At 46.0% G+C, this 25,636-nt stretch overlaps 2 protein-coding genes across 2 annotated transcripts; both read left to right on the top strand.

The window, feature by feature from the left end:
* The first annotated feature begins 263 nt into the window (after positions 1-263).
* Positions 264-9,625, top strand: LOC134396206 (zinc finger and SCAN domain-containing protein 23-like). Its single transcript, XM_063122619.1, has 4 exons — positions 264-340; positions 4,269-5,209; positions 6,116-6,242; positions 8,416-9,625. Exons 2-4 carry the CDS (start codon positions 4,457-4,459, stop codon positions 9,228-9,230), a joined length of 1,695 nt encoding a protein of 564 aa, XP_062978689.1. The 5' UTR covers positions 264-340; positions 4,269-4,456; the 3' UTR covers positions 9,231-9,625.
* A 5,264-nt stretch (positions 9,626-14,889) lies between these two features.
* Positions 14,890-19,141, top strand: LOC134396241 (zinc finger protein 239-like). The gene is made up of 2 exons (XM_063122661.1): positions 14,890-14,932; positions 17,741-19,141. The coding sequence occupies exon 2, from the start codon at positions 17,770-17,772 to the stop codon at positions 18,934-18,936; it is 1,167 nt and encodes a 388-aa protein (XP_062978731.1). The 5' UTR covers positions 14,890-14,932; positions 17,741-17,769; the 3' UTR covers positions 18,937-19,141.
* The last annotated feature ends 6,495 nt before the right edge of the window (positions 19,142-25,636 follow it).

Below are 25,636 nucleotides of genomic sequence, written 5' to 3'. Positions count from 1 at the left end.
AATACCGTAAAAGCGAGGCAGGTAAATTGCATCAATAAAACCAATTAAAACACACACACCAACGGGTGAAACCAACTGGAGTCTGAATACAGGGACGCTTTTGAGATTTAGTTCCTCTAGTGATTAATTCAAGAGTCTCGTTCGGGTTCCTAGAGAGGAAGCGATAAATCTGGGGAGGGGGGGAAAGGGGTCGATATCACTGCCATAGAGATGCAGGAAGGGAAAGGGAAGAGAGAAAAGAGCAAGCAGGCGCTCCTTCCTGTCCCACCCATCTGGAAAGTGAAATGGCTCTGTGAACTGCCTTGGAGCAGGGTGGAGTTGAAGCATGGCTAAGGCATCGGTGAGTGAAAGGGGGGAAGCATGGGGGAGATGTTATAAAATGAGGGTGGAAGAAAAGAGGGTGCAGTCTTTTAAGCACCTCATCAGGGGCAGGAGACTGGGGAGCGTGGCTGCGTGCTTGGTTCTTTCAGAGACTCTGGCTTCGGGGACATAGGAGTCCACCTTGTACCAGGTCAGGTTAAGTGTCGTCTAGTGTAGAGTGTCCATATGGAAAGGAGGACAGGGCTCCTGTAACGTTAACAGTTGTAGAGAAAAGGGAATTTCAGCAGGTGGCATTTATATAAGTGAAATTCCCTCCATCACAAGAGTTAAAGCTGCAGGAGCCCTGCCTAGAATGACCAGATACAAAAGAGGGCAGGGCTCCTGCAGCTTTAACTCTTGTGATGGAGAGGGAATTTCACTTAGGTGCTACATGCATACAAATGACACCTGCTGAAATTCCCTTTCTAGTACAACTGTTAAAGATACAGGAGCCCTGTCCTCCTTTTCATATGGTCACCCTACTCTAGTGAAGTGTCCATCAGCAGTTGCCTCTCCACAGTCTCAAGAAGAGAGGAGTCTTTTTCTCATCAGGTGCTAACTACCCCCCTTTTTTTTCCAAAAGGGGAAATGCCAATGATTAGTTGAGAAATAATCAATAATCAGTGATGATTTGAGAAATAATTTAACTAGAAGCATCAGTGATTAATTACAAGATCCAGTGATTGAGTGAGATGATTTTAGACTGGATGTAAATGTTCTATGTCCCCTTAACTGCCACTACCATCCAGAACTGTATTTAGGAACAAGCCAAGTAAGTCAGGGCTCAGGGCCTCTAAATATGTTGGATATAACTAAGATGTAAGATAATTAAGATGCAATCGCTCTGGCTTAAATATGTTGGAAAGTCTGCTGTGGCTCACAGCAGAGATGCCTCATATAGAAAAAACGTGGCAACCAGTGTGGTGTAGTGGCTAAAGTGTCAGACTGTGAGTCAGGAGGTCCGGGTTCTAGTCTTCACTCGGCCATGGAAGCTCACTGGGTGACTTTGGGCCAGTCACAGACTCTCAGCCCAACCTACCTCACAGGGTTGTTGTTGTGAGGATAAAATGGAGAGGAGGAGCCTTAGGTTCCTTGGAGGGAAAAAGGCGGGAGATAAATGCAATAATAAATAAATAAATTCAGTATTGGCAGCGATAAGTGCAAACTAGAGCCAGTTTTTAAAAAGTTCAAATCAACTTGTTTTATTAGTTCATTTATACGCATCTTCAGAGAGGGTTATCTAACACTGTTTAACTAAAGTACCCTCTAACGCTGGGTGGCACCCTTTCATTGCCCTTCCTATTATAATGTAATACACCTTTTCTTTTTCTTTTTCTTTTTATGATCTGGGGCCTCTGAATCTTGACATGGTTTAGGGCCTCACCATGTCTTAATCTGGCCCTGATACCTTCCCTCCCAGTTTAGATGTTCACGCTTATTACTTCACTTACTTCAAAATGTGGTTCCTCAGCCCTGCTGAGTTTCAGAGTCCTTCTGCTCATTCTTCTGAGTCGGGCCCTAACTCCTTCCCCAAAGTTTATTTATTTATATCCCGCCTTTTTTCCTCCAAGGAACCCAAGGCGGCATACATAATCCTTTCCATTTTATCCTCACAACAACAACAACCCTGTGAGGTAGGCTGGACTGAGAGTCTGTGACTGACCCAAAGTCACCCAGTGGGCTTCCATGGCCGAGTGGAGACTAGAACCTGGATCTCCCGACTCCCAGTCCAACAACTCCTGTTGTGGTGCTGCTACGGGGACTTTTCACATGCAAAATATGCACTGTACCACTGAGCTATGCACTCTCTCTTCGACTGCTTGTGCAACTCTGAATTATTATTTTTTGCCGCTTTGTACTTCCCCGAACATCCACCTGTTCCAGCTGACAGCACACACTGTTCCCCCAATCTTCAAGAGCAGAGTTGCACCTAATGGAAAGAGCAGATGTTCAGGGCTATGGTGCAAGAATCTTGCAACCATAGCACCCCTGGCAGATGGCTGCCCAGCTATTGGTGAAAGACCTGTAGTGAAGGAGAGCCCACCCACTTCCCGAGGAAGCCTGCTCCGTGGTGAAACAACTCTTACTGTTAAGAACTTTCTTTTAACGTTTAGCCAAAAGCTGCTTTCCTGAAATTTCCACCCATTCATTCTAGACCTGCCCTCTGAACATAACATAAGACGAGCCCTGCTGGATCAGACTGAGGGTCCATGTAATCCAGCATTTTGTTCACACCGTGGTCACGCAGCTGTTGACCAGGAACCCAATGGCAGGACACGGTGTAACAGCACCCTCCCGCCCATGTTCCCCAGGAACCGTTATATACAGGCTTACTGCCTCTGACACTGGCACATAGCCATCTGATAGCCTTCGCCTCCAGGAATTTATCCAACCCCCTTTTAAAGCCACCCTAACTGGTGGCCATCACTACATCTTGTGGTAGTGAATTCCGTAGTTTAGCTATGCACTATATGAAGAAGCCCTTCCTCTTATTTATCCTGAATCTCCTACCCATCACCTTCATGGGATGACCCCTTTGGGTTCTAGTATTATGAGATAAAAATGTCTCCCTATCTATATTCTCCACACCATGCCTCATTTTGTACACCTCTAACAGGTCTCCCCTTAGTCTCCTTTTTTCCAAGCTAAACAATCCCAACTGTTGTAACCTTCCCTCATAAGGGAGATGCTCCAGGCCCTTGGATCATTTCAGTTGCCCTTTTCTGCCCTTTTTACAGCTCTACAGTATCTTTTTTTTTAGGTGTGGCGACCCAAAGCTGTACATGGTATTCGAAGTGTGGTCGCACCATAGGTTTGTATAAGAGCAATAAGATATCATAGAATCATAGAATAGCAGAGTTGGAAGGGGCCTACAAGGCCATCGAGTCCAACCCCCTGCTCAATGCAGGAATCCACCCTAAAGCATCCCTGACAGATGGTTGTCCAGCTGCCTCTTGAATGACTCTAGTGTGGGAGAGCCCACAACCTCCCTAGGTAACTGATTCCATTGTCGTACCGCTCATCAGAATTTTTTCCTGATGTCCAGCTGGAATCTGGCTTCCTTTATCATGAGCCCGTTATTCCGTGTCCTGCACTCTGGGAAGATCGAGAAGAGATCCTGGCCCTCCTCTGTCTGACAACCTTTTAAGTATTTGAAGAGTGCTATCATGTCTCCCCTCAATCTTCTCTTCTCCAGGCTAAACATGCCCAGTTCTTTCAGTCTCTCTTCATAGGGCTTTGTTTCCAGACCCCTGATCATCCTGGTTGCCCTCTGAAAACGCTCCAGCTTGTCTGCGTCCTCCTTGAATTGTGGAGCCCAGAACTGGATGCAATACTCTAGATGAGGCCTAACCAGGGCCGAATAGAGAGGAACCAGTACCTCACGTGATTTGGAAGCTATACATCTATTAATGCAGCCTGAAATAGCATTTGCCTTTCTTGCAGCCATATCGCACTGTTGGCTCATATTCAGCTTGCGATCTACAACAATTCCAAGATCCTTCTCGTTTGTAGTATTGCTGAGCCAAGTATCCCCCATCTTGTAACTGTAAATATGTAAATATGTAATTGTAAATATGGGCAGTTTGAGTCTCAATTCCCTTTGTAATTATGCTTAACATAGAGTTTGCATTTTTTACAGCGGCCGCACCCGGTGTGGACATTTTCATCGAGCTGTCCCGCCACAACCCCAAGATCTCTTTCCTGAACGGGCGCTGCTAGCTCCCATCCCATCAACTTACACTTGAACTGGGGATTTTTTCGGCCCCTGCGTGTGTCACTTTACAACATACATCACTTTACACTCCGCAGTAGCGTCGTGACTTTTACATTTCGAAATAATAATAAAAAATCATTCCACGCACATTTGATTCACTGCCGTTTGGGGCATCCTTATTCTCTTCCTTCAGGAAGGAGAACTGCTTGGAAACCCTTTGGCTTGTGCCCTACAGTGAAGAGGCCGGTTCCGCCTTTCTGGGTCTGTCCTGTTGAGCCGCCATAACCGCAAGCCCAAAGCCAGTGTTTATAGATGCTTCTCCCCTACTTGCTGACCGGGACGGCGGAGGGACTGGGTTGAGTCTGGATCATCCGAGAAGAGATGGCGGAAGGGAATGAGAAAGAGCTCCTGGCCCCGGACCTCCAGTTTCGGCCTGCACTAGACCAGCAGTCGAAACCAGGAGCGAAAATGGAGAGGAAGGATCCATTGAATGCCAAACCTGAGCTGGGACCCAAGGGGTCTGGAAGAGTTCCCCAGGCAGCCGCTGGGGTGGGAGCCATTGGGCCCGAGGGGCTGCAGCAGCTGTGGGAGGCCCAGTGGCAGGCCTTCCTCAAGGCCATGGAGTCCCCTCACTCCGGGGCAGGAAACCCGCAGCTGCCAGAAATGGCTCTGTGGGGAGATCTGAAGACTTCCCTGGTCCCCTCTCAGGGCATCCCTGTGGCCAACCAACAGCCTCGAGAAGAGCACGGGACGGGCCTCAACGGAGCAGCCCAGCAAGGGCACGACAGATTGGACCCGGGAGAGAAGAGTCCCTCCGGGAAAGTGGAGGAAGAGAGGGAGGCGGCCCTGGGCACAGAGCACCACCGCCATTGTTTCCGGCAGCTCCGCTACAGGGAGGCCGAGGAGCCCCGAGGGGTTTGCAGCCGCCTCTGGGAACTCTGCCGCCAGTGGCTGAAGCCCGAAAGGCGCACCAAGGAGCAGATCTTGGACCTGGTCGTCCTGGAACAGTTCCTGGCCGTCCTGCCCCAGGGAATCCAGGGCCGAGTGAGGGAGCGCCGCCCCGAGACCTGCGTCCAAGCGGTGGCCCTGGTGGAAGACTTCCTGCAGCGAGCGGCTGGCGGCTGGGGAGAGCAGGTGAGGCTCTGTTCGCCCTGGGATTCCTGATGCACCAATAGATTATTTTCTCTCTGTATAAAATGTTACGGCAGTGCCCAGCCCGCTGGAGGCGCCCAGCTACGAGAGGAACTTCCCAGGACAGCATAGAAATGATTTACCTTGTTCTAACGATAAATTGGTTGGATAAATTCCTGGAGGTGAAGGCCATCAGTGGCTACTAGTCCTGATGGCCATGTGTTACCTCCAGTATCAGAGGCGGTAAGCCTGTGTGCACCAGTTGCTGGGGAACATGGGTGGGAAGGTGCTGTTGCACCATGTCCTGTTTGTGGGTCCCTGGTCGACAGCTGGTGGCCACTGTGGGATCAGAGAACTGGACTAGACGGACCCTCGGTCTGATCCAGCAGGGCTCTTCTTAGGTTCTTATATTCCTTACGATGTATTTATTTATTGCATTTATATCCTGTCTTTTTTCCTCCAAGGAACTCAAGGCGGCATACATAATCCTCCTCTCTATTTTTATCCTCACAACAACAACCCTTTTTTTAATGTGTATAGTTTTTAATGTGTATTTTATACCATGTTTTTATACTGTTTGTTTTATACTTTGAATGGTTTTAGTTTTTGTGAACCGCCCAGGGAGCTTCTTCTGTCGGGCGTTATAAAAATGCAATAAATGGTAATAGGCTGGGCTGAGAGTCTATGACAGGCCCAAAGTCACCCAGTGGGCTTCCATGGCTGAGTGGGGACTTGAACCCGGATCTCCCCGACTCCCAGTCCAACACTCTAGCCACTACGCCACACTGGCTCTCGATGTAGTAGTAATATCTTCTAGTAATATCGTCCTCTGTTCTCTTTTGGTTGTCCATTTGGCTGGGGAATGTAAATAGCAGGAATGTTTAAACCACACCATTCTTGCCATTTCAGGGTCCTGGTCTCTTCCAGGAGGTGGTTGTGAATGTTTCCGGTGGTGAGGTGGCTGCCTTGGGGCATGCAGACAAGCAGATCTGGAATGTGGTGAGGGAGGAGGGCGAAAGAAACCCTGGCTTGGTGGGTAAGTACTGTCAGGGCTGCATCTACTCCATGCTAGTATGTCAAGAACAGATTTCCTGCCCCTGACGTGGGGCAGAAAATTTCCCAGTGCTTTCTTTTCTGGGGGAAAATGTTTCCGTTTCATCCATTTATTCTGACAGTGAATAGGTGCCAATTGCTAATATTTATTTTCCCTAGCATTTTAGTGTTTTAGCTCTGTTGTTTTAAATCTGCTATTGCATTTTACATCTCTGCGTTGCTGCTTGGTTTTATTTCGGTTTATTATTTAGTACATTATTATTATTTATTAAATTTGTATACCGCCCCATAGCTGAGGCTCTCTGGGCGGTTTACATAGGATAAAAACACTTAAAAATAATATACAAGAATTTAAAATCACAAAAACATACAATTTAAAACCACAAAAACATGCAAAACCAAACCCAGGCTAATTACATATTACCAAATGCCTGGGAGAAGAGAAAAGTCTTGACCTGGCGCCGAAAAGATAACAGTGTCAGCGCCAGGCGGGCCTCGTCAGGGAAATTGCTCCACTATTGGGGGGCCACCACAGAAAAGGCCCTTTCTCTTGTTGCCATCCTCCAAGCTTGTAGTTTGTAATTCTATACTGCAATTTTAAACTTTTACGTGTGATGCCGTATTTTGTTATGGATGCTCTAGTTTTAATTGCTGTGTACCACCCAGAGAGCGTCAGCTGATGAATGTCATAGAAATGTAATCAATCAATAAAAATAAATACAATATTAGGCCAACTTGGTAGCTTCAAAGTTGTAGTTAATGTTTTTCAGGTGACTCAGTATTCTGGTAACACATTCTATGTAATATAGGGTGACCCTATGAAAAGGAGGACAGGGCTCCTGTATCAGTTGCATAGAAAAGGGGATTTCAGCAGGTGTCATTTGTATATATGGGGAACCCGGGGAAATTTCCTCTTCATCACAACAGTTAAAGCTGCAGGTGCCCTGCCCTCTTTTAAATCCAGTCACTCTAGTATAGCTCCTGCAGCTTTAACTGTTGTGATGAAGAGGGAATTTCACCAGGTGCTGCATGCATACAAACGACACCTGCTGAAATTCCCTTTCCTATGCAACTGTTAAAGACACAGGAGTCTTGTGTTCCTTTTCATATGGTCACCCTAATGTAATAAATCACACTGAAATCACATGAAGGGTGCAATCTTCAGCATGTTTAGACAGAAAAAAGTCCAACATGCAGAGGTTTGCACACCAAGTGTGGTTTATCATTTTTCCTCAAATATTTCAGGTCAAGTACTTACAGTGTATCAAGGCAAAAAATGAATACAGGGGCCTTATTTAAGCTTTGTTATTTATTGAACACAATTAAAATAAACATGCCCAACTCTGTCAGGGGGGCAGTGAGCCGCTAGTGGTGTTCCAGATGTTTTTGCCTGCAACGCCAAGCATTCCTCATTATTGACTATGCTGGTTAGGGCTGATGACTCGTCAAATACTTAAAAGGTTGTCACACAGAGGAGGGCCAGGATATCTTCTCGATCCTCCCAGAGTGCAGGACACGGAATAACGGGCTCAAGTGACAGGAAGCCAGATTCCAGCTGGACATCAGGAAAAACTTCCTGACTGTTAAAGCAATGCGACAATGGGACCAATTACCTAGGGGGCTGTCTCACACTAGAGGCCTTCAAGAGGCAGCTGGACAACCATCTGTCAGGGATGCTTTAGGGTGGTTTCTTGCATTGAGCAGGGGGTTGGACTCCATGGCCTTAGAAGCCCCTTCCAACTCTACTATTCTATGATTCTATAATGGGAGTTCTAAGCCAAAACATCTGGAAGCTACAAGTTGCCCCACCGCAGCTCTAGGGCATTAGAAAATTTTCTGATGGAAATTAACTTTTTTCCCCAGTTGAACATTTTCATAACAAAGAATGGAGCATTTTAAGAGAGAAGCTGCATTTGAAGGATTCTTTGTGACACATTTGGAAAAAGAGAAGTGTCTCCCAAGGAAGGAAAGTCCTTTCTGAAATGCACATGAGAATATTTTCAGGCACATGAGAATATTTTCTCTTCCCAGCATGCCCCTGTCAGAATGGGATTGGCACTCACGGCCGAAACATCAGTAATAGAGGGGATTATGATGATATAACTCCAAGGTTCAGGAAATGTTTCACGTTTGGAACCTCCCCCTTCTTTCTTCAGGTGAACGTTGTGTGAGCAGCAGTGAGGCTCATGGGCAGGAAAGCTCTGCACAAGCAGCGCATGGGATTTCTGACGAGAGAGCCCCAGGGAACAGGCCCAAGCCCCACAAGCAGGCAGAAGCCACTGGGGGCCTCCGTGGAACGTGGAGGCCACAGGGAAGCAATTGGAGGCAAAGGATGGATCCATCCATTTCTAGTACGGGGAGCTACAAAGAACTGAATGAAACTGTAGGTGGGGAGGAGCCAGTGTCCCTGACTAAATTTGAAGAGAGCTCAAACCCTGTGGCTCTCGGGAGAACCCACCTAGACGATAAACCGTTCAAATGCTTGGTCTGTGGGAAATCCTTCCGAAAGAAGGATAAACTCATCCGGCATGACAAAACCCACACCGGGGAGAGACCGTACGAATGCTTAGAATGCGGGAAATCCTTCAGCACCAAGTACGGGCTCTTCCGGCATTACAGGATCCACAAAGACGAGAAACCCTACGAGTGCTCATACTGCGGGAAGTTTTTCCGGATGAACTACGACCTCATCCGGCACCACCGGATCCACACGGGGGAGAAGCCGTTCAGGTGCTCGGACTGCGGGAAGTCCTTCAGTATGAACTCTGACCTGGTGCGGCACCGGAGGATCCACACCGGCGAGAAGCCCTTCGAATGTCCCGACTGCGGCAAAACCTTCAACGTCAAGGGCAGCCTCGTGACCCACGTTCGGATTCACAAGGGGCTGAAGCCGTACAGCTGCGGCGATTGTGGGAAATGCTTCAACCAGAGTTCAAAACTGAAGGCCCATCTGAGGATCCACACGGGATAGGGACCGCGTGAAGGCCCGGATGCTGGCACAGTCCATTGGGTGACCTGCAGGACTATGTCCTCATATAAGAATCGTCACGGGTCCCCAGGGAGATTCTGCTCCAGGCCCTTCCTTCACGGGAAGTGAAGCTGTGTAGTAACACTGTCAGGAGCTTCTCATGTGTGATGGAACAACCTTGGGACTCTTCCCCAAGAGGTTTGCTAACCACTTTGCTGGTTAGCTTCACGCAGCTACAGCTGCTACCCAGTTAGCTGATTAAAGGCACAATCCTATGTATGTTTAGACGGGGGGAAAAGTCTTGCAGCTCACAGCATTACCTCACCAAAATGGAGTTCTACGACATTTTTCTGTCTAAGTATGCACAAGATTGCACCCTAATTAACTGATCAACCTATTAAACCTAATGACTAATATATATAGGGTGCCAAAACGCACACAACTACTCGAACCACTAGTGGAGAAGTATGATTAACAAGAAACCCATTTATTATTATACAAAAATTACAAAAAAACTGATGTATCCCATAGTTATTAGACAATAGTGGTGTTGGGTACTATAATACAATAAACCAATAATTGGAATGCTATTCCTACTATAAGACAATGCAAGTCTCTAATATAGCCCACCAAAGACACACTAACACACTTTAGTCTATTAAACACATTTGGCTATACATCAGTACATAAACATATGTTCACAGATATATTATAAATAAGGTTTGTTCTTATTATATTTTATTCTTTCCAGCGTTGTAAGTTGTTGACAGGATTTTGCAATAAACTTCCCGTTTTCACTGCTCAAGCTTCCTCGGAACAAACGCCCTATCAGGTTAAACCGTCAATTATAGGATATTCATCCTCAAAAAACTTTCTTGTGGGGGAGAAAACCCCTCCAATTGAAGGCTGTTTATGGTCTGAAGAAAAACGCGGAAAGCAACTTACATCAGCTTTTTTGTAATTTTTGTGTAATAATAAATGGGTTTCTTGTTAATCATCCTTCTCCACTAGTGGTTCGAGTAGTTGTGTGCGTTTTGGCACCCTATATATATTAGTCATTTAAAAACTACTGCCTTCTATTTGTTTGTGCAACCTATTAAACCGGCATCAATGCGCAGACGGCAAAACATTTTTTTTTAAAGTATAGTTTCTTCATTTTTAGATGGCGAGTGTATATTTCACAAGAGGCTCCATCTTAGAAGAGGAATCCTCTTGCGTGAGTGAAGGGGGAATATTTCTGAAATGCAACTAACATAAAAAAAGGAGAAGAATGCCAAATTAATTGAGAATGCCTTTTTTAGTTGGTTAAAAAAACAATTGGCTTCTCTTTTCTCTCATTTGGGGGTTAACCAATTAATAACTCAGATTAAAGGTTGCAGTTCTACTGTTTAGGTAAAATGGTGCTGGTATTAGGTTTTGATTTTTAAATCTACTCTTGCTATTGGGGTTGTTGTATTATTGATTGTTTTGGTATTATTGATTGTTTTCATTGTTTTACTGATTTGTACGCCCTTTGTAAGGTATTTAATATATTAATATTGTTGATAAGAATAGACGTTCCGGAATCCATTTAGAAAGGGATCCATTTAAAACGTGTTCTTGGTTTCTGGGATATCCTTAGTGAAAAAGAAAAAGAAAAAAAGGAATATTCTGAAAAAGACAAAAGAAGATGTTACTCTGGCTCAGTTCAGACAACACGGGATATCTTTTTTTTTTACTAAGGATATCTCAGCAGTGGTTTTAGAACTCCACGGTGGAGTTTTTACACCACCATTGAGATATCCTTAGTAAAAAAAAGATATCCTACGTTGCCTGAACTGAGCCAGAGTAACATCTTCTTTTGTCTCTTCCAGAATATTCCTTTTTTTTAATCCTCCCACAGTGCAGGACACAGAATAATGGGCTCAAGTGACAGGAAGCCAGATTCCGGCTGAACATCAGGAAAAACTTCCTGACTGTTAGAGCAGTACAGCAATGGAACCAATGACCTAGGGAGGTGGTGGGCTCTTCTCCCACACAGAGGCAGCTGGACAACCATCTGTCATGGATGCTTTAAGGTGGGTTCCTGCATTGAGCAGGTGGGTTGGACTCGATGGCCTTAGAGGCCCCTTTAAGAGCGAATCTTTTGTTGTTCTCCGAGCGGCCACTGGGGGCGCAGGAGGAGGATTTGATATGTTTAAACTACAAATTAAACAAACACTTACATCTGCATAAGTTTTAAAGATAAAGACATCAAAATTGCATATTAATAGAAATTAAGGAGGGCTTTCAGCATACCAAATTTGAATCGGATTGGGTCATCCGTTGATTTTTAATGATTTTTTACATCCCCCCCCCAAAAAAAACCCTTTTCCTGGTATGCAAAGGATCGTAAGAGCGCTGCCGGGGTGTGATTTAGCTAATAACAACAACAGCTTTACACTAAGGGGATAATTTGAGGGAAACGGGTATGTAGGATGAAGCTATATGTGAAACCATGCCCACTGGCACCCCTAGGCATGGCCCATGCCATGGTGCACCCCTATAGCCCCATGAGGTAAAGGGCTGTTTACTCCATTCCCTTGAGGGTGTGCTGTCCATACAATTCTGTCCCTCACTTTATTACTCTCTCTTGACTTCAAACTGTATGCACTGGTAAGGAAGTTTGCCACCTAGTGACTGAAGATGTTACTGCTGTAATAAAATAAATAAATAAACAAACATACAGACACATTAAAATGAATTCATGTCTTTTAAAAACCCAAATAACCCCAGAGTACACAACCCTAGGTTTCATGCAAAAGAGAAGGCCTTCACCTTAGTAGCCATCTGCTATTACCTCAGGAAACCACTGCACATTTAGAGCTTTTATCTTTTCCCCCCCTCCCACCCCCCGATATAGTTGCGTGTACCTGAAGGGCTTGTCTTCCCTAGGCACACAAACCATCCACAACAGTACCTCCCTCTTGGGCCTTTGGTGCCTTTCGAAGTCTGTTGACTCCCACCCAGGTAAAATCTACAACAGGTATAGGTGACTTGGTGCCGACCTCCAGGTTATGTTGGACTGCAATGCCCATAAGCCCCAGCCAGCATAACTAGTGGCCAGGCATTGTTGAAAACACCTGGAGTCTTTTTGAGACAGGCGTCTTAAGATATCTAAAATAACAACAATAATAATAATAATCAGAATTATAGTCCAAAACATCTAGTAGAAATCAGGTGACTTACCCCTTGGAGTAAAATCCAACATCATCATTATTATTATTATTATTTATTTATTTATTTATTTATATAGCACCATCAATGTACATGGTGCTGTACAGATAACACAGTAAATAGCAGGACCCTGCCACGTAGGCTTACAACCTAATAAATTGTAGTAAACAATAAAGAGGGAAGGAGAATGCGAACAGGCACAGGGAAGTGTAAACAGGCACCGGGTAGGGTGAAGCTAAACAGTATAGAGTCAGAACAAACTCAATATTTGTAGGCTATAGGGAAAAGAAAAGTCCTACTTACAGTACTCCCATTGAAATGAGTGGGACTTAAGCTGGTCATGACTAACTTAAATCCCATTCATTTCAGTGGGATTACTGTAAGTAGGCCTTGCAGTGGACTTTACCCCCAGAGTACAGGATCGCAGCTTCAGATATTTAGGGTGAAATCCTATGCACGTCCTAGAGAAACAAGTCCTATAACTTTCGGCATCCCTCCAGAGGGACGTGGATCTTTATTTATTGTTTACTACATTTCTAAACTAATGTTCTCTGGGTGGATATTTAGGATTGTATTTATTTATTTATTACATTTATATATTGCCCCCATAGACAGAGCTCTCTGGGCAGTTTACAGAAATTCTAAAATTGAGATAAAAACAAGTATACAAAATTTAAAATTTTAAAACACAGAACATACATACATAAAGCATTAAAAACCATTAAAAAACTAAACATGTGGGTGATTAAGATGTTCTGCCATATGCCTGGGCAAAGAGGAAAGTCTTAACCTGGCGCTGGAAAGATAGCGTTGGCGCCAGGCGAACCTTGTCAGGGAGATCATTCCACAGTCTGGGGGCCCCACCGAAAAGGCCCTGTCCCTCATTGCCATACTCCGAGCCTCGCTCGGAGGAGGCACCCGGAGGAGGACCTTAGATGTAGTGACCGGATATATTCACGTTGGGAGAGGCATTCCATCAGGTATTTTGGTCCCAAGCCATGTAAGGCTTTATAGGTCAAAACCAGCACCTTGAATTGGGCTCGGAAACATACAGGCAGCCAGTGCAAGCGGACCAGAGCAGGTGTTATATGGTCGAACTTTCTGGTTCCCGAAATCAATCTGGCCGCTGCATTTTGCACAAGCTGCAACTTCTGAACCGTCTTCAAAGGCAGCCCTACGTAGAGTGCATTGCAGTAATCTAACTTGGAAGTTACCAGCGCATGGACAACTGAAGCCAGGTTATCCCTGTCCAGATAGGGGCGTAGCTGGGCCACCAACCTCAAATGACAATGATAGATCTAAAAGAACCCCCAAGCTACGAACCTGTTCCTTCAGGGTGAGTGCAATCCCATCCAGAAACGGTAGAACACCCCCCATCCTGTCAGCGGAATCACCTACTAACAGCATCTCAGTCTTGTCTGGATTGAGTCTCAGTTTATTAGCCCTCATCCAGTCCATTGTCGCAGCCAGGCACCGATTCAACACATCCACAGCCTCTCCTGCTGAAGATGTGTAGGACTTTTTTCTGTCTAAACAGGTGTAGGATTGCCCCAAAGGCTCCTGGTCACTTAAAACAATCCCTGACCACTGGCTATGCCAGGAGTTGTAAGACCTTTTCTGTAGGGTGACTATATGAAAAGGAGGACAGGGCTCCTGTATCTGTAACAGTGGCAAAGAAAAGGGAATTCAGCAGGTGTCCTTCGTATGCATGCAGCACCTGGTGAAATTCCTTCTTCATCACAACAGTTAAAGCTGCAGGAGCTATACTAGAGTGATCAGATACAAAAGAGGGCAGGGCTCCTGCAGCTTTAACTGTTGAGATGAAGAGGAAATTTCACCAGGTGCTGCATGCATACAAAGGGCACCTGCTGAAATTCCCTTTTCTATATAACTGTTAAAGATACAGGAGCCCTGTCCTCCTTTTCATAGGGTCACCCTATTTTCTGTCTAAACATGCATAGGATTGCGCCCTTTAAAGGCGCAATGCTATGCATGTTTAGACAGAAAAAAAGGCCTACAACTCCCAGCATGCCCCAGGCAAAGTGGTCTTCTTTTCCGGTCCCCAATTCCAATCCGCAGATTTTTGCTGGATTTTACTTCGGAGACCGGGGAAGCAAAGGGAAGCGGCGGCCACCTCCTTGGGCTGCGACCAGCAGAGGGCTCTGGCCTAGCCGAGGAAACCCTCACCGCCTCTGCATGTTGTTGCTCCTGGTTTCCCTCTCTGCTTCCTAGGTCAGGGGATGGCTGGATCCGGAGCGGGCTCGGCTCCCCTCCCCATGTGAAGCGCGGAATCGGAGCGAGAAAGGAACCCTGCGCGATCGCTCGTGTGAACCGCATCTGGAGAGAGAGAAGAGGCTGGAGCAATTACGGTTCCAAGGTACGAGGAGAGCCCAGAAGGATCGGGACTGTTGCGAAAGAAAGGCTGGCGGGGAAGGGGGGACCCGCCGGTGTCCAGCTTCCTCCTCTGCAATCGGTCTCTTTCGGAACCAGGATTGAAGAGAAGCTCTCGGGTTTGGGCAGAGGGAGCCGGTCCTGCTTGTCTCCAGACAGAGACTTCCCCAACCTGGCGCCCTTCGGATGTATTCCCAGCATGCTGTCTGGGGATGATGGGACTTCCAAGTCCAAGACATCTGGACATCTCCATATCCTGGTGGAGAAGGCGATCCAGATCTACTTGTCCTAATGGCTATATACTACCTAACCTCCAGGATCAGAGGCGGTGTGTCTATGCACACCAGTTGCCGGGGAACATGGGTGGGAGGGTGCTGTTGCACTCATGTCCTGCTTGTGGGCTTCCCATTGGAGCAGCTGCATGGCCATTGTGTGAACAGAATGGACCCTCGGTCTGATCCATCACGGCTCCTCTTATGTTCTTAGGCTGCCAAACTGGAGGGAGGTCTCTATCGGATCATATGTTTACTCCAAAGTAAAGCCTCTCTGAATTCACATATGCCCAGGAAGCATGCATAGATAGGAAGCAAGGATGCAGGCAGGATGCCATGGGCTTTTAATCTGGATTCATTTGCTTTGGGGTTATTCCTACCTTCAAGTTTTGAGCTTCTCTGTGACTGTTATTATTGGCTAATGTTGCTCAATGGGGGCAATTTACTGCAAAAGAAAATGCCCATCCTTGCACTATACCATCCCTGTCTTTTCTATGGGTCACATTTGTTGTTATTGTTGATATTCTTACAGTGCCATTAATATACTGTATATGGAACTTTAAAGTAACAGCACTCCTCTTCCTCTCTAGATAACTACTTTAATCTAAAGTTCAGCACCAATGATTCAAAGGGAGAAGCTGGGAGGGCCAATTGCTCCAAAAATATTAACCCCACCCCTCCAAAAAGTAAGGCAAAATCTCCAGCTCAACCACCTTTTGTGGGTTACACAGGGTTCTTCAGCTGCCTGAAGTTTTCTGTGGAATCTGGAAATCAACCTCCTGCTCCAGCAGCAATTGGCCAGACACAAGACAACATTCCCCCCCCCCACTAAATTGTGTGTTGTTATTGGCTCATGAAGACAGTGGAGGTTGGTGGCTCTGATATCGGTGGGGCAGTGAATCCACTCTGAGTGTCAGTTAGAACTCTAAAGCAGCTATTGCACCTTGGATGGTGTTTTGCCAATTAATTAAGATTCGGATTTCAGAGGCAATTACAACACAAGTGGTTAAAAGTCCAAAGCTTTTATTCATCTAGCAAACTAAAGATCAATACATAGATAAGACTAAAAGCAAAGCTAAGCAAGCGTGTTCAGAGGAGGGCAACCAGGATGATCAGGGGTCTGGAAACAAAGCCCTACGAGGAGAGATTGAAAGAACTGGGCATATTTAACCTGGAGAAGAGAAGCCTGAGGGGAGACATGATAGCACTCTTCAAATACTTAAAAGGTTGTCACACAGAGGAGGGCCAGGATCTCGTCTCGATCCTCCCAGACTGCAGGATCCGGAATAACGGGCTCAAGTTACAGGAAGCCAGATTCCAGCTGGACATCAGGAAAAACTCCCTGACTGTTAGAGCAGTACGACAATGGAATCAGTTACCTAGGGAGGTTGTGGGCTCTCCCACCCTAGAGGCCTTCAAGAGGCAGCTGGACAGGCATCTGTCGGGGATGCTTTAAAGTGGATTCCTGCATTGAGCAGGGGGTTGGACTCAATGGCCTTATAGGCCCCTTCCAACTCTACTATTCTATGATTCTGACTGCGACTCGTAGGGGATTCAGAGCCCCATTGACATCGGAGCCACCAGCCTCCACTGAATGAAGTTTCTCTCATTCTGATGTGTGGAAGGAGGCTTGTGCATTGTACACACACACACACACACACACCACTTTAGAATCCCCAAGCAGCGGTGGCTGAGACATCCAGCATCAGAGACTAGAGGACAAAAGTTGTTCCTCTCTGCAGCAGTGTCCCCAGGGGCTGAATTCTACTCACCCCCTACCCCCGGAGTGCATGCCATTTATTCAGTGATATGGGAGAAAGCACCAGGGTGCACTCAAAACTTGTATCATACCCAGTAATGCAACAAGCCAATATGCCGCCTTGAGGCCCAGCATTGGGCAAAAGGCAGGATACAAATAAATATAATAATAATAATAATAATAATAATAATAATAATAATAATAATAATAATAAGAATCAACCTGGCGAAGGTCTGTGGTTTTTTGTCACTCCTAATTTGCTCTGAAGTGGCCATTCCCTTTCCCCCATGGGCCATTGGCAGTACCCCTCTGGCTGCTGAACCACCCACTCTGGCTTTAGATCAGGGGTGCTGAACTTCAGGCTGATGGGCCCCGTATGGCCACACCCCTTTCTACTGATCACATATCATTGGGTGGTTTTCTGGCTTCACCCCCTCCCCCAGTTTAAATCCCTCTCCTCAGACTTAGTTATTGGTAGGAAGAGCTTAAAGCTAAACTATGCTGGCATTTTTATTATTTTGCCCCTCCTCTTTTTGCCATTGGTCCCGCCTCCTTTTGCCATTTGGCCCCGCCCACACCTGGAATGCAACACACACACCCCAGAGCTTCTCTGGAATTACATTCTGCCTTGGGGCTGAAAGACGTTCAACACCCCTGCTTTAGATCGTTTACCAGGCATTCCCCTTGTACTTTCGACCCATGAGGACTAGAAACTTGCTTTTATTTTAAGGTCATCGCTGAACATCTCAGGATCCTACAGGCAGTACCAAATACAAATACGGTGCCTTTTTTCTGCCCTGCCTAGAATTATAGATGGCACCCAGCCCTTCTCATTCTTAAGATGTGGTTAATGGCCCCTTCCACATTCCATAACCTGCTGCTTCTATTTTGTTTAGGTGACAGGTCAGCGAGCGAGGTGGAGGGCATGCGCACACCAGAGGAAATGATGCTGAAAGTCAGGGATGCTGAAAGTCAGCCTGGGAATCCAGCCAGGAAATCCGCTTCTTGTGGAGGCGTCTACAAGGACTTTGGCAAAATCACTGAACACCAGAGAATCCATAATAAAGTTGAGGCAGAAGGGGCAGTCACTGAATGTGAGAAAACGTGTAGCCAGGGTTCTGTCCTTGCTTCCTGTGACGAAGCCAATGCGCCTGAGAAACTTCACAAATGTCTTGAGTGCGGAAAAAGCTTCCATTACCGATCCAACCTTGTTGCGCACGAGAGAACCCACACGGGAGAGAAGCCCTTTCCATGTTCCCACTGTGGGAAACGGTTCCGGCTGAGCTCGCATCTCTACAGGCATCAGAAACTGCACACAGTGGAGCAACCATACACCTGCCCGGACTGTGGGAAGCTGTTCCGTCATAAAACCACTTTTGATGCGCATCAGAGAATCCACACAGAAGAGAAGCCGTTTGCGTGCCTGGAGTGTGGGAAAAGCTTCACTCATCGGTCGGGCCTTATTGTACATAAAAGAATCCATATGGGGGAACAACCTTACGGTTGTGTTAAGTGCGGAAAAAACTTTGTTGACCAGTCAACCTTAGCAGCACATGAGAGGGCCCATTCAGGAGAGAAGCCGTATCAGTGCTCGGATTGCGGGAAGACCTTTATTCACCGCTCGAGGCTTATCGTCCATGAGGAAACCCACACTGGGGAGAAGCCATATAAATGTTCAGATTGTGGGAAAAGCTTCAGCCTGAGCACCGCCCTCCTCACGCATCAGCAGATCCACATTGGGGAAAAACCGTACCAGTGTACCGACTGCGGGAAAAGCTTCGTCCAGAGGGGGAACCTCGTGGCGCACGAGAGAACCCACACAGGTGAGAGGCCATACAAGTGCCCGGACTGCGGAAAGTGCTTCATTGTCAGCTCGAGCCTTCGAACCCATCGCAGGACTCACACAGGAGAGAAGCCCTACGAATGCTCGGACTGCGGGAAAAGCTTCAGTCAGAGCTCAGTCCTGATGAGGCATCTGAGAATCCACACGGGAGAGAAGCCGCATGAGTGCGCGGATTGTGGAAGACGCTTCTCTCAGAGGTCAAGTCTCATTTCACATGCGAGAACCCATGCAAGAGAGGCTCCTTATTGACTGGAAGGAACTGAATTAAAGAGACCCTTTAGGATTTATATTCACCAAAATAACAAAAGCCGCCATGAATAGTTCTAGGTTAAGTTTTTAGGATTCAGAGGCTGATCCGAATTCACTGCCGCAAGCTCCCTTCTTTGACCTCACTACATAGCCTCGCTTCCTGTATGTGCAGAGCTGCGCACCTACGTTTCCGTTTTAGGGAATAGCCTGGGCCGCCCCCTCCATTAGTCCTAAATGTTAGGGCCTCAATCCAAAACAGGGTTATTCCGTCCTGTCAAAATCCCCGAGGCTTCAGTGCGTCGTGACTGAAGCAGCATACGGACACGGATCATTTTGGGGGGGGGGTCACCCGCCAGTACAGAGGTGTGCAAGCTTTTTCAGCCCCCAAACTAAATTTAATGTTAGAAAAGGTCTCAGGGGTCACATTTCAGTGGTCTTTTTTGCACCTCGCTTTTACCGGGACAAAAAAGCAGTCGTGAGGGCCCTGATCCAAAACATGCTTCTCAGCCTGGTGCCAAAAATTAAAGAGACTTCAAACCTGCGATTCTGACCCACCTGGGTTCAACCTCTCTCTCTCCACATTCCTACCCTCAATATTTGATTTGATTTTTGAGATAAACGGGCAACACAGAACATCATAACAAACTTATCAGAGCCTGATCCACAGAACATTAGCTGCACTTGTGTTTTTCCTCCCAAGCCTGCAGGATGTTATCTGCTGTATTTCATTTTGTTTTAAGCCTTTTCTCACTGTGTGTTTAAAGTCTTGAAATCTGCTCTGGTAGGGGAGGATAAATGGTTTAGAGACTGAGGCCTTAGCTGGACCTAAGGTTTATCCCGCGGTCGTCCCTGCCTGCTCCCGGGATCCCCTGTGTGTCATTTAGATGCACAGGGATGACCCCGGGATAAACCTTAGGTCTAGCTAAGGCCTGACACAAGGGCCAGCCGATCAGCGCACAGCCCGGCTTTGGGAAGCAGGCGGAAATTGCTGGAGGATGTGGATAGGCAGACATTTTTCTCCCTTTCTCATCATACCAGAACCCAGTGGGATCATCCCATGAAGCTGATTGGTGGGAGATTCAGGACAGATCAAAGGAAGGACTTCTTCACACAGCGCAGAGTAAAACTATGGAATTCACCACCGCAAGTTGTGGTGATGGGCACCAATTTAGATGGCTTTAAAAGGGGGTTAGATAAATTCTAGGAGCAGAAAGCTGTTGGTGGCTACTAGTCCTGAAGTCTGTGCTACTTCCAGTATCTGAGACGGTAAGCCTATGTACACCAGTTGCTGTGGAATATGGGCAGGAGGGTGCTGTTGCGCTCATGTGGACTTCTGTGTGAACAGAATGCTGGACTAGATGGACCCAGCAGGGCTCTTCTTATGTTCTTGTGACAGGAGAACCAGCCAATCAGCACTACAGCTTTATTGCAGTCCCGCCAACCCATTACCCATTCTGAAAAGGTACAACGCCTCTCGTTATAAGCAGTAATGGCTTTAAGTTACAATATGCTGATATTTTGGCCGCACCCACTACTGGAAGGCCCCAAGAGCCTTTCTGAATGGAATGCGTCCCTCGGATTGAAAGAGGTTCAACAGCCTGGTTGTAAAGCAACATGAACACGGGGTGGCACTATATGAACAATAAGTAACAGCAGTAATGATAGTACATCAAAAAGAGTTTATGGGTGAGGGTCCTGACTCCTTCCCCAAATCCATCTGCCCATCACTTCCAGGCTCTTCTCTCTATTCAGCCACAATACCGAGAGCCAGTGTGACGTAGTGGTTAAAGTGTTGGACTGAGAGTTGGGAGATCTGGGTTCTAGTCCCCACTCTGCCGTGGCAACTCACTGGGTGGCTTTGGGCGTCATGGACTCTCTACTTCATATGACTGTTGGTTTGAGGAAAAAATGGAGGATTATCTACACCTCCTTGAAGGAAAAAAGGTGGGAGAGAAATGCAATAAATAGATACTGGAAGTAAGCCAGGATGGGAGAAAAGTTCTTTGTTGTGGACTGTCAGGAAGGTGGGGAAGGGTTCAGCTCTCCTTACCCGCTTTAAACTTCCCCAGGCTGTATATATGAATGGGGGAGATTAACATGAATAAACAAAACATTGGCCACCGACACATCCAGTTCATTCCTCAGTTCTTCCCATGCTGGATTCGCGCCATTGAAACAATTCATTTGCTGCGATTTAATCATGACGGTTTGATAACTGGAATGATGATTACCCCCATGGTCATGATTGTACTGTGATTTCTCTTGCCTTTGTAATTCACACTGGCGAGTCAATTTAAGAGAAGAATGAAGCTCTGGGCGGTGAGACCGATTGCTCTGCCACTACAGGTGCAATTTTAAAAAAAATGTAAGAAGAGATGGCAATAGAAGAATACCACCGGATGTGTGCTTGAACAGTCGTTCTCATATCAACTCTTTCCCATGTCATTACGCCCTGGCCAGCTTACCTTACAATGTTGGATCAGCGCCATGAGGAGGCTCAGTATAGCCACCATTTAAATTTCCCATAATGCCTCAGAGGAACACTAGGGGGCATTGTGGGAAAGTAAAATGGAGGCTATACTTGGGAGGGACGAACTGGGAGTGGTTGGAGAGTGAATCCTGAGATGCTAAGGTAGGGTGACCCTATGAAAAGGAGGACAGGGCTCCTGCATCTTTAAAAGTTGGATAGAAAAGGGAATTTCAGCAGGTGTCATTTGTAGGCATGCAGCACCTGGTGAAATTCCCTCTTTATCACAACAGTTAAAGCTGCAGAACCCTTGCCCTCTTTTGTATCTGGTCACTCTACAAAAGAAGCCAGGGCTCTTTCAGCTTTAACTGTTGTGATGAGGTGGGGGATTTCCCCAGGTGCTGCATGCATACACATGACACCTGCTGGAATTCCCTATTCTCTACAAATGTTAAACATACAGGAGCCCTGTCCTCCTTTTCATATGGTCACCCTAGCTAAGGCCCTGGCAGCTGCTCGCTGATACCATGTATTGGCCCTGGCAGGAAATCTCAGCTTGCGGGATTTACTTTTTTTATACGAACCTAAAATCTACCCGCTGGAGCCAAACGCTTAATGGTGGCCAGGAGGTGGCGCTAGATACAAAATGGCAGCTCTTGGGGAGGAGCCAATAAACAACTGACCCCACCCCCATGAGCAACACACTGGGATGACCTTCATATACAAAGTACAATTCTACATCAGCAGTATTACTGCAGGTTAGAGATCCGAATGGCCTAATTTGCAGGGATGGGCCTGGGGACTCTTTTTGTTTTTATTGATAAAACCATTGAGAGAAGGGAACCCCTGTCAATAATAGGGTGACCCTATGAAAAGGAGGACAGGGTTCCTGTATCTTTAATAAATGCATAGAAAAGGGAATTTCAGCAGGTATCATTTGTCTATATGGAGAACCTGGTGAAATTCCCTCTTCATCACAAAAGTTAAAGCTGCAGGAGCTATACTAGAGTGACCAGATTTAAAGGAGGGCAGGGCACCTGCAGCTTTAACTGTTGTGATAAAGAGGAAATTTCACCAGGTTCCCCATATATACAAATGACACCTGCTGAAATTTCCTTTTCAATACAACTGTTAAAGATACAGGAGCCCTGTCCTCCTTTTCATATGATCACCCTAGCCAATAATCCAACAGGTAAAAAAACAACATTGACCTGCCAAATATAGGTTTGGCTCCAGATAAAAGATGTATCGTTGGTGTTGGTCTTATTTCCTTGCCTCCTCCTCCTCCATCCCCATTCAGACTTTGCTAAATGGGGTGAGCTGTCAGGTTGTGGGGAAAGGGCAATACCCCAAAATCAGGCCACGGGACCTTCCAAAAGTGAAGCTCTACTTCTTGTGGACGGCCCCTCCTTCTCACGGAAGGCAGAACCTAGATCAACCCTTTTAGTTTTTGATAAAGGAACTATTGTCACGTTGGCTGGTCAATAGCACTGAGCAAGTTAAAGAACGTCAATATCCAGAGCTTTTGTTTGGACCATGAAAAATAAAATAACTTGCAGCGCAATCCAGTGCATGTCTACTAAGAATTAAGCCCTCTTGCGTTCAGTTGGGCTAATTCCTAAGAAAGCATGTATAGTGTTGCAGCCTAAGGATGCTTGAGGAAGGAGGGTGGACAGCCCTTCCGTTCTGACTTGCGTTGAATAGTTGTCTACAAAGTTACCCTGCGTAAGTATTCTACTGCAGGCCTCACCTTTCCAGCACCCTGCTGAAAATGGTTACTGATGAACAATTGTTATTGATGAACAACATTATAGAGGCTATAAAAATCTGTGCATACATCAACCTTTAATTATAGTTTTTCTGTAAAATATATATATATGGAAATATACAATCACCAGTAGATAAAGGAACAAGACATTCAGGTTGGTTCTCTTTGTGAGGTGAAATTCTCACAAGGTGTTACCATGCAGTATTATTGACAATACAAAAATGTCTATGTTTACACCATGAACAAAGGAGGAAAGCATCCAATTGAGATCAGAAGAAGAGAGAAACGAGTCCTCGGGATGCAAAAAGATTTATTGTACAAAGACCAATGCGTTTCAGCCGGTGTCCTTTTAAAGGCCTTTTTCAAGGGGCTGTAAGCATTAGAAATACATATTAAATACTTCTCTGTTTACATCATGACCATGAGATGTAGGGTATTTAGACCAGCCCCAAATTGTCATAAGGAGCAGCATTTACAGAAATGTCTTCAAGACTTCAAAAGTGTTTCCTGTACATCATGACCATGTTCTGATGACACGCTAAGCCACGGTGGTTAAGCATTTTGAGCCAAAGATTATGGCTTAGCATGTCATGTGAACCATCACTAACCATGGTGGCTACATAATCGCGGTATAAATACGCTCACTAACCATTTGCTGCAAAAGAGTTAGCAGCGTAACCATGATTTAACGTGTTGTCTGAACAGGCCCTACTGTAGCAATACTTAATGACCCTATAAGGAAGAGCCAGTGTGGTGTATCAGAGCAACTGCTGAAGTGGAGCATGGGAATTTGGGTTTGCTGAATTGCTAAAAAAGGCATTCACTAGGATTCTCCTTTTTACATTCTCAGAATCTTAAGATTATCTTGGTTATGTGGAGGTTGACTAAATTTCATCTATATAAATAAGTAACTAAGGGCACCATTCTATGATGTTTAGATAGGGGGGGAAAAGTCCTACAGCTCCCAGGATTCCTCAGCCAATAGTTTCGGCTATTGGGCGGTATAAAAATGTAATAAATAAAATAAAATTATTTAAGACAGTGGGTTGTGGTGTGTGAGAGCAGCCAGTTTGAATATTCAACCCCCAGGGGGAGGTGCCATGGCTTGTCCAAACCCAGGCAGCAGGATTTGAGAGTCCAGCAACCCTCAAATAACCCTACAAGAGCCCATGGGTTATTGGAAGAGTTAATCCTCAAATAACCACTCCCATCTGGGGTCGGACAACATGACAAGCTGTCATTGGGGCTTGAATTGGCAATTTGGTGTACACAGCTACAGCACGTCATACCTTACTAAGCAATGGACGACGGTGATCATGCAAACCAGAGTGTTAAATTCCCCCCACGCGCCGCATTCCAGGAGCAAACAAACAAATGGTGGTTTGATGCCAAAATTCAGTGGCAAACCGCTACAGAGACTCAATAGTGCCAAATTTAGCTTGTTTTCATGCAAAATCCGAGAGCTTTTTGAGTCTCCGTAGATGTTTGCTGCCAGATTTCATCAGCATTTATAACTTTTCTTTATTATTTTTAAAGGTAAAAAATAATGTGAAACCTGTGGTAGTTGTGCTGCGCTGTATACTTGCACGGCCACTGCTCAGAGTGTGGCTTCTGCATACGGGCTTGTGCAAACTGTGGCACAATGGCTGAAAGAACATGGTTTTGAGCAATGTAATTCTCGATGGAGATCACACCTGCAACAGGCCCCATAAATTCTGTTTGGCCTTACAAAATTGACTATGGCACTCTTCACCCGGGGCACTACATCTGAACAAGCTGGAGGGGATTCAGAGAAGGGCAACCAGGATGATCAGGGGTCTGGAAACAAAGCCCTATGAGGAGAGACTGAAAGAACTGGGCATGTTTAACCTGGAGAAGAGGAGCCTGAGGGGAGACATGAGAGCACTGTTGGGCAACCATGGGTAAAAAGCAGTGAAAAGCTTTTCCAGCAATCTACCTAATATGGTTTCTCTCTTGCATGGATTTTCACATCCAAACAACTGAAAGGCTGTTTATAATCTCAGCAACAGCTGGGATGGTTTAGGTTAGGGGAAAAAAGGTGGAAACAGGATAGCGGTGTACAAAATGTTGCATGGTGTAGAGAATGTGGATAGGGAGACGTTCCTATCCCTCTCTCAAAATACTAGAACCCAAAGGGATCATCCTATGAAGCAGATTGTTGGGAGATTCAGGATAGATAAAAGGAAGGACTTCTTCACATAGTGCACAGTTAAACTATGGAATTCACTACCACAAGACGTAGTGATGGGCACCAATTTGGATGACTTTAAAAGGGAGTTGGATAAATTACTGCAGGAGAAGGCTATCAATGGCTCTACTAGTCCTGTTGGCTATGTGCTACCTCTAGTTCTCAGAGGCAAGTATGCCTGCGTACACCAGTTGCTGGGGAACATGGGTACGAGAGTGTTGTTGCATTCATGTCCTGCTTGTGGATTCCTGGTTGA

The sequence above is a fragment of the Elgaria multicarinata genome, chromosome 3 (genome assembly GCF_023053635.1).
Source record: "Elgaria multicarinata webbii isolate HBS135686 ecotype San Diego chromosome 3, rElgMul1.1.pri, whole genome shotgun sequence".
Taxonomy (NCBI): Eukaryota; Metazoa; Chordata; class Lepidosauria; order Squamata; family Anguidae; genus Elgaria; species Elgaria multicarinata.
This window is presented reverse-complemented; position numbering and strand designations above follow the sequence as displayed.

What these genes read in the sequence shown, in the direction of transcription:
- LOC134396206 (XM_063122619.1), top strand. Translation starts at nt 4,457, where the DNA reads ATGGCGGAAGGGAATGAGAAAGAGCTCCTGGCCCCGGACCTCCAGTTT. An exon ending in CTGGCGGCTGGGGAGAGCAG is followed by an intron (nt 5,210 to 6,115) that starts GTGAGGCTCTGT and finishes TTGCCATTTCAG; the next exon opens with GGTCCTGGTCTCTTCCAGGA. An exon ending in AAGAAACCCTGGCTTGGTGG is followed by an intron (nt 6,243 to 8,415) that starts GTAAGTACTGTC and finishes TTCTTTCTTCAG; the next exon opens with GTGAACGTTGTGTGAGCAGC.
- LOC134396241 (XM_063122661.1), top strand. Translation starts at nt 17,770, where the DNA reads ATGCGCACACCAGAGGAAATGATGCTGAAAGTCAGGGATGCTGAAAGT.